At 51.4% G+C, this 13,766-nt stretch overlaps 1 protein-coding gene across 1 annotated transcript in view; it reads left to right on the forward strand.

The window, feature by feature from the left end:
• The first annotated feature begins 309 nt into the window (after window positions 1–309).
• Window positions 310–13,766, forward strand: part of POLE (DNA polymerase epsilon, catalytic subunit) — a 31,181-nt gene continuing 17,724 nt past the window's right edge. Inside the window, exons 1-22 of the mRNA XM_017746490.1 lie at window positions 310–540; window positions 620–664; window positions 803–895; window positions 1,427–1,581; window positions 2,197–2,338; window positions 2,636–2,716; window positions 2,968–3,075; window positions 3,488–3,598; window positions 3,872–3,957; window positions 4,660–4,779; window positions 5,527–5,659; window positions 6,273–6,386; window positions 7,150–7,362; window positions 8,114–8,221; window positions 8,899–9,027; window positions 9,839–9,941; window positions 10,036–10,182; window positions 10,771–10,916; window positions 11,682–11,830; window positions 12,206–12,298; window positions 12,952–13,096; window positions 13,576–13,733. Of these exons, the coding sequence (XP_017601979.1) occupies window positions 325–540; window positions 620–664; window positions 803–895; window positions 1,427–1,581; window positions 2,197–2,338; window positions 2,636–2,716; window positions 2,968–3,075; window positions 3,488–3,598; window positions 3,872–3,957; window positions 4,660–4,779; window positions 5,527–5,659; window positions 6,273–6,386; window positions 7,150–7,362; window positions 8,114–8,221; window positions 8,899–9,027; window positions 9,839–9,941; window positions 10,036–10,182; window positions 10,771–10,916; window positions 11,682–11,830; window positions 12,206–12,298; window positions 12,952–13,096; window positions 13,576–13,733 (2,795 nt within the window). The 5' untranslated portion in view covers window positions 310–324. The remainder of the gene's footprint in view (window positions 541–619; window positions 665–802; window positions 896–1,426; window positions 1,582–2,196; window positions 2,339–2,635; window positions 2,717–2,967; window positions 3,076–3,487; window positions 3,599–3,871; window positions 3,958–4,659; window positions 4,780–5,526; window positions 5,660–6,272; window positions 6,387–7,149; window positions 7,363–8,113; window positions 8,222–8,898; window positions 9,028–9,838; window positions 9,942–10,035; window positions 10,183–10,770; window positions 10,917–11,681; window positions 11,831–12,205; window positions 12,299–12,951; window positions 13,097–13,575; window positions 13,734–13,766) is intronic.

A 13,766-nucleotide genomic window follows, 5' to 3' on the forward strand; every position in this document is an offset into this window, starting at 1 on the left:
GGGAGGCGAGGGCAACAGATGGGGCACGGGGAGGTCCCTTGGGGAGACAGGGCCTGGAGAGGGGTTTCCCGCAGAGACACCCCAGCCGTACCAGGGATGGTAGTCCCACGGAGTTATCGCCGGTAGGGCTGGGGGCAGGGGTCCTATGGGGAGGCCCCCTATACAGCCCGGGGTGTAGAAGGAGTCCCACGGAGATACCCCCCATAAGGCGTGGGGAAGGGAGTCCCCTGGGGAGACCCACGGTAGGGCCGAGCGAGGAGGTTCCCACAGATAGACCCCGACCCGACTCGGGGGTGAAGGCCCAATGTCCCTACTGGGCCTCCCATGTTTCCCTGGCCCTACGGGGAGGGAAGTCCCGCACAGAGACCTCCGGTAAGCCCCGGGCAGAAAGGGTCCCATGGTGGGGTCCCGGGGGAGTCCCATGGAGGGACCTTGCTGAGTCCTCGTGCCCATGGGCAGACGGAAGTGCTGGATGAGGACCGGCGGTCGGTGAGCGCAGTGGACTACTACTTCATCCAGGAGGATGGGAGCCGCTTCAAGGTTGGTACCGGGAGGGACCAAGTGGGTTCGGTGTTCCAGGAAGGGAATCTGTCACCATCGTCTGTGTGCTTCTTCCTAGGTGGCCCTACCCTACAAGCCCTACTTCTACATCGCCACCCAGAAGGTGAGGAGGGGCAGGGCTGAGCTCCCCAGGGAAGGAGACAGTATCTTGGGGAGCTCAAGACCGCCTGGGCAGGTTGCTTGGGGATGATCTCCTCCCAAGGACAGGGACGCACTGCTCAGCCCCCGGCTCTCTTGACAGGGCTGTGAGCGGGAAGTGTCCTCCTTCCTCTCCAAGAAGTTCCAAGGGAAGATTGCAAAGCTGGAAACTGTCCCCAAAGAGGACTTGGACCTGGTCTGTATCCCTCTGTGGGGGTTTTTTGGACCTTGCACAGCTCAAGTGATGTAGGAAGGGATGAGCAGGGAGAGAAAGCAGCATGCTTAAGTCTCCTGGTGCTGCTGTGGCATCTCAGAAATGTGTTTATTATGGCTAATTGCTTATCAGCAGTAATTACATTCCTCTCCTTGAACATATCAGCTGTTTCAGACAATGTGTTCAGGACATTAATTTCTGGAATTAAAGTGGTTGGAGGAAGAAGCATACTGCAGGAGGGGGATGCTGCTCATGTTTGATCCATTCTTCATCTTTTTCCCTGGGTAAATCCCACTTGTGGGTGCCTGCACAAGCAGTAGGGCTAGCTGGGCTCTTGCTGTGCTGCTCTTGTGCTCTTGATACACCCACCAGAATCTCTCCTCGGTGCTTTACTGTCCCACCCATCAGCACCTCTTTTTTGGCCAATCCTTCCACCTCCATCAGTCTTGTTGGCCTTCCATCCCTCTCTCATGGTGCCCATCCCTGAGCTGCCATTCTCCTGCTGCTTTGCAGCCAAACCACTTGGTGGGCCTGAAGAGGAACTACATCAAGCTGTCCTTCAACACAGTGGAGGACTTGGTGAAGGTGCGGAAGGAGATCTCTCCTGCTGTGAGGAAAAACAGGGAGCAGGACCAGGCGAGTGACGTCTACACAGCCATGCTGTCAAGGTGGGAGCTCCCCGTAGGGGATTCAGTCAGTCTCTCATGTTAATAATTCATAGAACCATGGAATAGTTTGGGTTGGAAGGGACCTCTAAAGGCCATCTAGTCCAACCTACCTGCGGACACCTTCGTCTTGACCAGGTTGCTCCAAGCCATGTCCAGTCTGGCTTTGAACACTTCCAGGGATGCGGCAGCCACAGTTTCTCTGGGCAGTCTGTGCCACTGCCTCACCACCCACTTAATAATTAGACCCTCTTGATTATTTCCCAGCTGGCCTCAGAGGTATTATCCTGCCTGCGTCTGACCCCAGCTCTGCCTCTCTGTCACCCATCTTCAGGGTGGTCCTTCCAGCTCTGTGGTGTACATCAAGAGGTCCCAGAGCTGATGGGATGGGATGTGGTGGTATCTCTGGCTGCCTGTCAAATAGTTTACCTGTTCCCTGTGAAAGGATCCAGAGAGGCAATGGGCAACCTTACTTCTAGTTGTGATCAAGACAAAAATAATCCAACGTTTTCTGTTTCTCTCCTGTCCCTGACTCCTGCTGCCGGTGTCACCAGTGCCACTGGGCGTCCTGGGAGACGGACACGTGGGTAAGGCAGCTGCTTCCCTCTGCTCTTCCAGTGCTCTGAGTGGGGGCAGTCTAAGCACAGATGAGCAAGGAGCCTCCAGAAAAATTGCCAACCAGATGGACAACATTGTGGATATGCGGGAGTATGATGTGCCCTACCATGTTCGCCTTTCCATCGACCTGAAGATCCATGTGGTGAGTAGAGAAGAGCTTTGCTTTCCAAGTCACACTCCTGAAATGCAGAAGAGTTTTTTCTCTCCAACACCTTTACAAAAGTATTGGTGACAATGAGCTCATGTCTAGAGCTCAGTTCTGTTCTCCTGGGCTTCTCCTTAGTTAATGGCACACAGAAAAGCTAACTGATTAATGCATGGCCATAGTTGGAGCCTTCTGGGCGGCCTGTGATTGCCACAGTTCCATCCCCAGCAGCTGGACAGTGACATGGGGATGTGGCCCTGTCATAAGGCACTGCCCACCCTCATCTCTCCACAGGCTCACTGGTACAACGTGCGATACTGGGGCAACACCTACCCCCCGGAAATCATCCGCCGAGATGACCTTGTGGAACGGCCGGTGAGCATTGGGCCAGCAAGTGTCCTCTGTGCAGATGTGTACCCCCCACCACTGATTTCTGACACACTGCCAGTGTAAAACCATGGTGGCAGGGGGAACACTGGGCTTGGGTAGTGATTTTTGGGTTGATAAAGCACTAAAATGATTAATGGGGAGGTTCTAGTTCACTTACTGGGCCAACACTGGGTTTTATGGGAACCACCCTTCAAGTCAGTTCTGGAATATTTTCTAATGGATTTGGTCCTGCCCAGGATCCTGTTGTTCTTGCCTTTGATATTGAAACAACCAAACTCCCTTTGAAGTTTCCTGATGCAGACACAGACCAGATCATGATGATCTCCTACATGATTGATGGGCAGGTAAGGATACCAGGGTGGTTTCCTTCAGGCTTGGGCAGTAAAGCCAGGAAGCAGCCTAGCATTCTCCTCCAATCCTGCTGGCTCCAGGCTTGCCATGCTGCCAGCTGTATGATGTGTGGCTGTGGGAATGGCATTAAAGTCTGGGTGATGCACAGGAAACCGAATTTTGTGGAACTCAGCCCAGGTTGCTGGTGCTTCTCTGTGGGAGAGAGACAACACTGGTATCCCATGTTGTCTCTCCATGGCCTCCATTTCTGATAGTCAATGATGCTTCAATGGATGACTCCCAAAATGTTGTTCCTCCTTGACAGAAGCTCTGGCTTTCAAGAGGAAAGCATCCCATTGTTTGGACAGCATTTTTGAGTTGCCTGTTACCCCAGTCCTCCTCACTGCCTCCTTATCATCTCCTCAGGGCTACTTGATCACAAACAGGGAGATTGTCTCAGAGGACATTGAAGACTTTGAGTTTACTCCCAAGCCAGAGTATGAGGGTCCATTTTGTGTCTTCAATGAACCAGATGAGGTAAGTCAGTTCTGCTCTGCAGAGTTTTACCTGCCTGGAGCTTTTCTTGGCCAGAGAGCTCATTCCCTGGCAGATTGCCTTCCTGGGGAACATGGTAAATCCAGCAGGGCTGCTTGTGCTTTCATTTTTTGGGAATAAGGGTAAGAGAAGTCAGGTTCAGGCTAGGTGCAGAGGAGGGGGGAAGGGTGGAACAAACTGTGTGGTGGTATCCACCGCCTCTCTGTGGAGGAAATGAAGTTCCTTAAAATACATGTCTTTTCTGTTTCATCCCAGGCTCATTTAATCCAGAGATGGTTTGAACATGTCCAGGAGACCAAACCCACCATCATTGTCACATACAACGGAGACTTCTTTGACTGGTAAGATCAGGGATGGTGACTAAACTGTCAAGGTGTCACCTGAGCTAGAGGGCAGGGTCAGGTCCCATCCTCAACATCCTTCCATAGTTCAGACAGTATGGGGAAGCCATGTGGCCACATGCGGAGTGGCCATGTCCTGCACCTCACCAAATCCTGTGATCATTGGCTTGGCAGTAGGACTTTCTGAAGAATCCCATGCACTTGTGTGAGCTGCTTTTAAACCCTTGGCAATGTGGGAATGTCAGCATATGGATGAGCCCAGTCGTGGGAGAGCAGGGAGAGTGTCAAAAGAGACATGGAGGATATTGGAAGAGGTGTGCAGACAAGCCTGGGGAAGCAGGGGGAGAGAGACCACATGCCTCCCCCTACAGATGCAGGATACAAGCAAGCAGGTTTGCCTCTTGAACCACAAAATGGTTTGGGTTGGAAGAGACCTTAAAAATCATCTTGCTCCAACCACGCTGCCGTGACCAGAGACACCTTCCAATAGACCAGGTTGTTTCAAGTCCCACCTGGCCTTGAACACTTCCAGGAATGATGTGTCTACTTGTCCTGCAGGAAGCGTTCCCTGTGACCAGATACACAGATAAATCACAAGAAAAATTCTTTAGGCAGTTTGTAACAAAGTGGTCATGGAACCATTGTTGGAATGCAGGAAAATGGCTGTTCTGATCCTTCTCTTCACACTGCCTTTTTCCCCAGGCCCTTTGTGGAAGCAAGAGCAGCAGCTCATGGAATTAATATGTATCAGGAAATTGGGTTTCAGAAGGATAGCCAGGGAGAGTACAAGGCATCCCAGTGTATCCACATGGACTGTCTGAGGTACCGAATGCTGCCCCTCTACCACATAGCTTTGTCTTTATCTCTTCAGTTCAGACGAAATACCTACGGTTGTATTTGAATACTGTTATTACATTCTGTCTGTTGGAAGCTTTGTGTCACCTTCTTCAGCTGTGCAATAATCCATTTCTGTGTTGTCTTCTTCCCCTTGGCATGCTGCATCTCACAGGAGGTGCCAAGTCTTCTCCTGAAGGGCTCCCAGGGCTGACTCTTGTCCTGCAGCCTTGGGTGTTTGATCACTGATTTGGGAGGACAGAGAAAGGGAGAGGGAGTGGGTTAAGATCTAGCCATTGGAGCAGGGAAGGGGACTATAGCCTCCACCTACCAGCCTCCTGACACAGATGGAAGAGGAAAGGACACATGGGAAAAGAGAGAACTTTGGAGTTTTATGTGGGTTTTCCCCCCTGGAGCAGTCTGGGCTCTGGAGCACAGCTGGATGTCCCCGCAGTTCTGGTGGGGTCTTCTCCAGTGGTGAAATATTTATCTTAAAGCCACTGAGGGAGCTGGAAGGTGGAAACTATGAGCAGTGGTGGTGGGATGGACAGTGGGGTTTGTTCTGGTTGGGCTAGCTGAAGTTGGACAGCCTTGTACCCCACTGTTCTTGGATGCTGAGCTGTCCTTAGTGAGAGGTCCCTGTGGTAGCTGAGGTCCCCTTCCCAATCTTGAGCCTGTTTTGAAGGTGAGGGCTGGTTTTTCTGCACAAACTGATATTTTCCTGATTTGGTCCAGGTGGGTGAAGAGAGACAGTTACCTCCCAGTGGGAAGTCACAACCTGAAAGCAGCAGCTAAAGCAAAACTGGGTTACGATCCAGTGGAGCTGGACCCTGAGGAGATGTGCCGGATGGCCACAGAGGAGCCTCAGGTATTCCCTCCCTGTGCTCTATGCAGAAACAAGCCTAGAGCAGCTGCACTATGACTGAGTCTGTAAGTTAAAGTGGATTTTGAGAAATTAACTGAATCTGTCTCTCCAGACTTTCAATGCCTTAGAGCTCACAGGGAGAAGGAACAGGATTCCCCTGAAGTGTTTCTGGCCCTGGCATTTCACTGTACATTCTCTGTATTTATTTACATCAGTGTGGGGTGAAAAACACCACTGAAATCAGAAACACCACAAAGAACTGAGACCTGCTGGGGGAACAGGAGAGGGTTAGTGCTCCGGGTGTCACAGGCAGGAGGTTCTGCTGAGGCCTCTAGCAGCTTCCTGAGACCCAAACTGGGTGGATTCTTTGCCTTCAGCTCATCTTCCCTGTTCCTTGTCAGTTAGAGCTGACATGTTGCTGTTTGATTAGAGCTAACGCAGGATGACCTCGGAAGCAAACACATTATTCTTTACAACCTAGGCTATGGAGAAATACACCTTTTCCTGCTGCCTGCTGATATGAGAATGTCCAGCAGGAAGCAATGAAAGATCATTGTTATTGAGCCACTCCGTCACATGGGATTGGGATTAATTTGCTTCTCTCGTTCCTTGACAGACCCTGGCCACCTACTCAGTGTCTGATGCCGTTGCTACTTACTACATGTATATGAAGTATGTGCATCCCTTCATTTTTGCCTTGTGTACCATCATTCCCATGGAGCCTGATGAGGTGCGGGCTTTCCCAAAATGATGATCTCTTTGCTGGGTGAAGTGCCATGTCTCCCATGCTGCAGGGATGCTCTGGCCACAGATCTGATTCCCACTGCCTAGACACTCTGCATGTGTGGCAGGGAGGAAAGGAGGGTGGATTTAGAGATTACTCCTTTCACCTACAGCTGTGGGGTGTTTGGAGACAGGTTTTTCTATAAGAAGAAGATACCTGAGATTTGGCAGTGCAGGGCTGGAGCACAAAAGGATGGCTGATGTGCCATGCTCAGCCAAGTTCACTTGCAGTCATGGCCATGCAAAGCTGGGTCTCCTGATGGCTGTTGTCAGCTGTAGGGAGGATGGCTGGGAAGTTGTTGATGCTAAGCATGTAGAAACTGTTCCCACGTGGTTGAGCTGACTAAGGCACTTGACGGTGGAGTGGTGTTGCAGATGTGTCACCAACTGAAGCTGTCCAGCTCATTTTGTGACAGTCCAGTCTTGCCAGTGCTGGGACAGCACTTCTGCTGAATCACAGACTGGTTTGGGTTGGAAGGGATCTTAAAGATAATCTCGTCCACCCTCCTGTCAAGGGCAGGGACACCTTCCACTAGACCAGATTGCTCCAAGCCCCATCCAGCCTGGCCTGGAACACTTCCAGGAATGGGGCCGCCACAGCTTCTCTGTGCCAGTCCAGTGCCTCACCACCCTCACAGGGAAGAATTTCCTCCTAATATCTAAATCTACTATTTTTGAATTTTAAACCAGCTTTGGTTTCTCTTGTGCAGGTGTTAAGAAAAGGATCTGGTACACTGTGTGAGGCACTGCTGATGGTTCAGGCCTACCATGCCAACATCATCTTCCCCAATAAGCAGGAGCAGGAATTCAACAAACTTACAGAAGATGGACATGTGCTGGACTCGGAGACCTACGTGGGAGGCCACGTGGAAGCACTGGAATCTGGGGTTTTCCGCAGCGACATTCCCTGCCGCTTCAAAATGGTAATGGGTCAGCAGCCAGGCCCTGTCCTCATGGAGCACCATGGTGGGGAGGGATGACTCTTCCACTGTTGTTGGCATCTCCAGTGTGTCCCTGCTGGGCTTGGGCAGCACCTAGAATCACAGAATCAGTAAGGTTGGAAAAGCCCTTTGATGTTGCCAAGTCCAGCTGTTAACCCAGCATTGCCAAGGCCACCATTAAACCATGTCCCCAAGTGCCACATCTGCATGTTTTCTGGACACTTCCAGGGATGGTGATTTCACCATTGGCTCAACAGCCTGTTCCAATGCTTGGCAAACTCCAAGAGACCCTTGCTACCTGAAGCTGGGCTGGGCTGGGCTGGGCTGGGCTGGGCTGGGATGGGGGGAGGTCTCTAAGTGGCCATCTATGCTGCACTGGGAGAGCAAGTGTCACATACTGGAAGCATGCCAGAGCTTGTTGACAGCAGGGGATGGTGGTGAAATGGGGTTTTGGGCTAGTTTTTCAGCCAGTGGTTCTTGGAAGTTATGCCTCTGTAGCTTGGGGTCCTGTCCTCTCTTCCAAACTGAGCTTCTTCTGAAGCCTTCCTGAGGGTCTTTTACCTGTTTCTGGATTTGACTGCTAACCTCCATCACCTCCCCCAGTGCCTCAACATGTCCCTTACAGCCTAGAGATTCCCAAGCCAAGCAGGGACAGGGGTGCAGGGTAGGACCTGCCAGCCTGCAGCCAGGGACAGCTACCTATGGCCTCACTGCCATCTCCATGTCCCTGTAGAATCCTGCTGCCTTTGACTTCCTGGTGCAGCACGTGGAGAAGACCCTGCAGCACGCCATCGAGGAGGAGGAGGGTCTGCCCTTGAATCAGGTCACCAACTTCCAGGAGGTAGAGCACCCACAGCACAGCTGACCTGGGCAGGAAACTGGGACTGCAGCTCTAAAAGTCTTGTTTGGGTTTGGTTTATGCTCAACAAAGAGAGACTAAGAAGCCCATCTACAGGCTGAGTCCTGCAGCCCAGCCTGGGGATGAGGGTCTCTGCCCCATCTGAGGAATGCAGCTCCTGCTTTTCCCATCACAGGTTCAACCAGGAGCAAAGCTCTGAGAGAGCTGGGAAGGAATTTAGGGAGAAGGCAGACCCCTCAGATATCCCAAACACTCTTGTTCCTCTTGTTCCCCACTTCTTATCAGCTACAAAAGTGCAGGTTGCCCCTCTCCAAATCAAAGTTTGGAGTTTCTTGGAGGGCAGCACTAGACTGGGAACCTGTGGTCTTTGCCATTGTCTCCATTAACCCATTTGCACTGAAAAGGTCCTTGATCAAGTCATATTTAGGAAGCAGCTGCTCCTACTTTCCAGGTATCCCTACAGAAAAGCTTGCCCTGGAGGTTCAAATCAAAACCTAAAGCACCAGTGGTCAAGGAGTCCTTCATCTGCTCCTTTGATCCTTTAGATCCATCCCCAGAGCCTGTGGCAGGTGTCCCTGTGAAGAAGAACCAAATTTAACAAGTATTTGGCTCATTAACTCCTTCCTGCCCTAGTTTCACTTCTCTTTATTTCACCACAGGTTTGTGATGAAATCAAGGTCAAACTGAATTCCCTGAAGGATGTTCCCAACAGAATTGAGTGTCCTCTTATCTATCATCTGGATGTGGGGGCCATGTACCCCAACATCATCCTGACCAACAGGTTGCAGGTGGGTAATATCAATCTTGTCTCTCCTAATCTGACTTCCAGATGACCTTGATGGTTCCTCTGGATCCCCTTAACAGCAAGGGCTGAGCTTTCTGCACAGGGCAGGGAAAGCAGATAAGGCTGGGTGTGAAATTTGGTCAAGCTGCCATGGAATTGTGGAATCACAGAATTATTTTGGTTGGAAAAGCCCTGTAAGACCATTGAGTCCAACCACTCTGCCAGCATTGCCAAACCACCACTAACCCATGTGCCCAAGTGGCACATCCACATGGCTTAATCCTTTCAGAAGAATGCCACTCTGGGCAGCCTGTGCCAACGTCTGATCACCCTTCCAGTGAAGGATTTTCCCCTAATATCCAACCTAAACATCTTCTGGCACAACTTGAGGCTGTTTCCTCACTTGTTCCCTGGGAGCAGAGCCTGACCCCCACCTGGATCCACCCTCCTGTCAGGGAGTTGTAGGAGCGAGAATGTCCTCCCTGAGCCTCCTTTTCTCCAGGTTGAGCCCCCCAGCTTCTTCAGCTGCTCCTCATCAGACTTGTGCTCCAGCTGCTTCCCCAGCTCTATTGTCCTTCTGTGGATGCACAGGTCTTCAGAGACTCAGCTACAGCTTTAGCTAGAGCTCTTCCCAAAAACCCAGCTGTTGTTTTGAGGGGTGTGTGCTCCTGAAAGGCTCTGGAAAGGGGAACTCACTGAGTGCCATCTCTGATGTTCACACCTGTGCTCTCCTGCCACTCAGCACCTGTTCTGGCATGAGTTCTCATTTGGGGACCTGTCCCTTCTAACACCTGTGTGTCTGTTACCGCATCCAGCCCTCGGCCATGGTGGATGAGGCCACATGTGCTGCCTGTGATTTCAACAAGCCGGGTGCCAACTGCCAGCGCCGGATGACATGGCAGTGGAGAGGAGAGTTCAGTAAGTACAGGAAGAACCATGTAGTCCAGCCCACAGAGATTAAGCCAAATTCCTGCTTCTCCCCTGGGAGACTCATCACTGCTCTTCTCTGCAGTGCCTGCCAGCCGCAGCGAGTATCACCGTATCCAGCAGCAGCTGGAGTCAGAGAAGTTCCCTCCCTTGTTCGCTGATGGACCACCCCGTGCCTTCCATGAGCTCTCCCAGGAAGAACAAGCCAAGTATGAGAAAAAGCGCCTGGCAGGTAAAAAAAACAAATCAAGGTCATGATCCTGGCAATGTTTTGCAACCTGGACTGTGAGTGGTGTTCAGCAGTAGTGACCCCTCCTAGGGCTGTGGGGTGAGGTCAGGCTGGTCTCAGAACTTCTCCAGGATCCCAACAGACTCATGCGTGCTTCCTAAGAGGAGCCAGGCACTGCTACCTCTGTCAGTGTTTCCCTTTGTCTTGGAGAGCCACAGATTTGAGCTGAAATATGAATGGCTCAATTTTTTGTAAGGTTGCTAATTAAAGCCAGTTAATGAAAGGGAAACATCACATTATCCTATCACCTGGAGGGATGCTGTCCAGCAGAACCACCCAGTTGGCTGGAGGCAAAGCCTGGGTTTGTAGGTGGGCCATATGATTAGTTTGTTTTCCCCCTTGCCCTCCACCTCCATGAAGAGGTGCTGCTTCTTTCCATACTGGGATCTTCCTCCCCCTTTGCAGTAGGACTCTCCCCCGCTTACCCATGCCTTATGCTTAGCTGCCTGCCTCCCTATCCCTACTGTGCCCATCCCTCTGTAGCAGGGCACCCATCCCTGAGAACCTCCCTCTTCCTCCTCCCTTAACCAGATTACTGCCGCAAGGCATACAAGAAGATCCATGTTACCAAGGTGGAGGAGCGAGTCACCACCATCTGCCAACGAGAGAACTCTTTCTATGTGGACACAGTGCGAGCATTCCGGGACCGCCGATATGAGTTCAAGGGGCTGCACAAGGTATCAAGCTTGGGTGCTGGTCAAATTTTCTTGCCAAGCCTGGACACCTCTTGTGCCTTGCTGAAAACCTCAGAGAATTACTCTGTTGGCTTCGCACTGATAGAGAGCAGGGTTGTATTAGTTATTGGGAAGAAACTCTTCCCTGTGACGGAGGTAAGGCGCCGGTTGACCAGAGAAGCTGTGGCTGCCCTATCCCTCAAAGTGTCCAAGGCCAGGTTGGATGGGACTTAGAGCAGCCTCGTCTAGTAGAAGGTGTTCATGCCCAAGGCAGGAGGTGGGATGAGATGCGTTTAAGATCCCTTCCAACCCAAACCATTCTAGGAGGCCCTGGGGCTCTGTGTCTGGCAGAGTTAATTAAAGAGCCTGTTGCTTTGCAGTTCCTCCCAGCTGCCTCTTTTGCCATGATTCCCAGGGCTAGCAGAGAGGCTTTTTCTACACTGGTGGTTCTGCTGTTAGCCAGGCATCATGGATTGCAGCAGACAGTGTATTGCGTTCTTCCCTGCACACATATGGTGCAGCACAGCTGATGCTGGTTGAATTCTGATCAATGGTGGGAGCTACAAGTCTTTTCTGACAAGTGACAGAGCACCTCTGGCCAACCCCTCCCGTGCTGCAAAAGAAAATGGGATGTTCGACTCATGATGCTGATCTTCAGCAAAGATACTCCTGTAGAGCTGCAATGCTATACTGGGCCTGACTGGAAACCAGTTGGGTGCTACCAGTAGTGATATGTGGAATTGTCCTGACTCTGCCCTTGGCATGCAGGTGTGGAAGAAGAAGCTATCTGCAGCAGTGGAGGTGGGAGATGCCTCTGAAGTGAAACGCTGCAAGAACATGGAGATCCTCTATGACTCCCTGCAGCTGGCCCACAAGTGCATCCTCAACTCCTTCTATGGATATGTCATGCGGAAGGGGTAAGTCTCCCCTGGGCCATCCAGGGTCCTCTAGAGAGGACCCTTGTAAACCAGGATTGTCCTGGTGAGGTAGTCGCTTCCTGAAACACCAAGATGAGAGTAGGTCCTGCCTGTAACACTCTCCTCTTGCTTCTACCCATTACTTCTCATCCTGGAGACTCTTACCAGACATTAAATGATGGGAATCTTGTCTGTTAGTGGGTTTTCAGCTTTTCTGGAGCATCGTAAGTAGAGGACTTCATAGGAGAACAATGTTCCAAGGCCCAGTGTTGATGTGTTTCTTGCCCTCCTTCCCCTAGAGATCCTCCTGCCCTTCCATAGCTGGGTTTTGGAGGGATCATGTAATGATCTTAACTGTAACTCCTCTGCTCACAGAGCTCGCTGGTACTCCATGGAAATGGCTGGCATTGTCTGCTTCACAGGGGCAAATATCATCACCCAGGCCAGAGAGTTGATCGAGCAGATTGGGTGAGTGTGTGCTGAGCTGGGGAAGGTCTGTCTGCTTCTAGGACAGGTGTGGGAACATGTTAAACACTCGAGTATTGAGGGATGGAACACATTTCCTATGAGGAAGGGCTGAGAAAGCTGGGGATTTTCATCCTGAAGAAGAGAAGGCTCCAGGGAGACCTTAGAGCTCCTTTAAGTGCTTAAAGGGATTCCCAAGAGAGCTGGAGACAGGCTTTGGGCAATGGCCAGGAGTGGTGGGACAAGGGGGAATGGCTTCCCACTGACAGACGGCAGGGTTAGATGGGATATTCGGAAGGAATTCTTCCCTGCACAAGTTGCCCAGAGAAGCTGTTGCTGCCCTGTCCCTGGAAGGGTTTCAAGGCCAGGTTGGACAGGGCTTGGAGTAACCTGGTCTAGGGGAAGTTGTCCATGCCCATGGCAAGGAGTTGTTGGATTGACATGAGCTTTAAAGTCCCTTCCAATCTCAAGTGCTCTGTGATTCTTTGATTCTAGGAGCATTCAGATTCCTGACACTGCTGTATTGAATTTGAGGGTTTGCTTTGCAGAAGGGAACAGAGTAGATGCAACAGGCTGCTACTGTCTTCATGGGGGAGCACAGAGCTGATCCTCATCTCTCATCCACTCTGCTCCTGACAGTAGCCTTCCTTCCTTAGGAGACCTCTGGAACTGGATACCGATGGGATTTGGTGTGTCCTTCCCAACAGCTTCCCAGAGAACTTCGTCATCAAGTCAACCAATATCAAGAAGCCAAAAGTGACCATCTCTTACCCAGGTGCCATGCTGAACATCCTGGTGAAGGTGAGTCTGGCACCTGTCTAGGCCAGCTCTGCAGCCTGGGAAAAGGAGGTAGAGAGCTGATGAGTGGGGAGAGCCCCTTTTCCATCTCCACTTCCCATGTAGTGAGTGAGATGTCGGGGATGATGGCCCTGGAGAGCATCTGAGTGGAGAAAGAGGTTTGATATCCCCCATCAGAGAGGGGGTCTGTAAGAGGCCAGGTTAGGTGCATGCTTACCTGTGCAGGTAGGGAGTCCAGAGCAAGGTCTAAACCTATCCTCTGCTCACTCCAGGCTCTCTAAGACAAGAAAATATCATTTTAGGGTCCAAAGACTTTCTTCTCAGCAGGCAGGACAGGTGTTTTGACTTTTGAGTCCTAACTTGTGCTGCAGCTCTCAGAGGGGTGCTCAGGGGTCCCTTTGGGCAGGGTGTGTCCCAGGGGCTTCCCCTTGTGTGACCAGACAGCTGTGGATTGAAGCTGTTCTTCTGGGGCTGTGCCACAGGAAGGCTTCACAAATGACCAGTACCAAGAACTGCAGGATCCAGCCTCACTCACATACATCACGCGCTCAGAGAACAGCATCTTTTTTGAAGTGGATGGTCCATACTTGGCCATGATCCTTCCAGCCTGCAAAGAGGAGGGCAAGAAGCTGAAGAAAAGGTGAGATTTCAAAGCTTGAAATACTGTCTCTTT

The sequence above is a fragment of the Corvus brachyrhynchos genome, unplaced genomic scaffold, assembly GCF_000691975.1.
Source record: "Corvus brachyrhynchos isolate BGI_N302 unplaced genomic scaffold, ASM69197v1 scaffold19, whole genome shotgun sequence".
NCBI lineage: Eukaryota > Metazoa > Chordata > Aves > Passeriformes > Corvidae > Corvus > Corvus brachyrhynchos.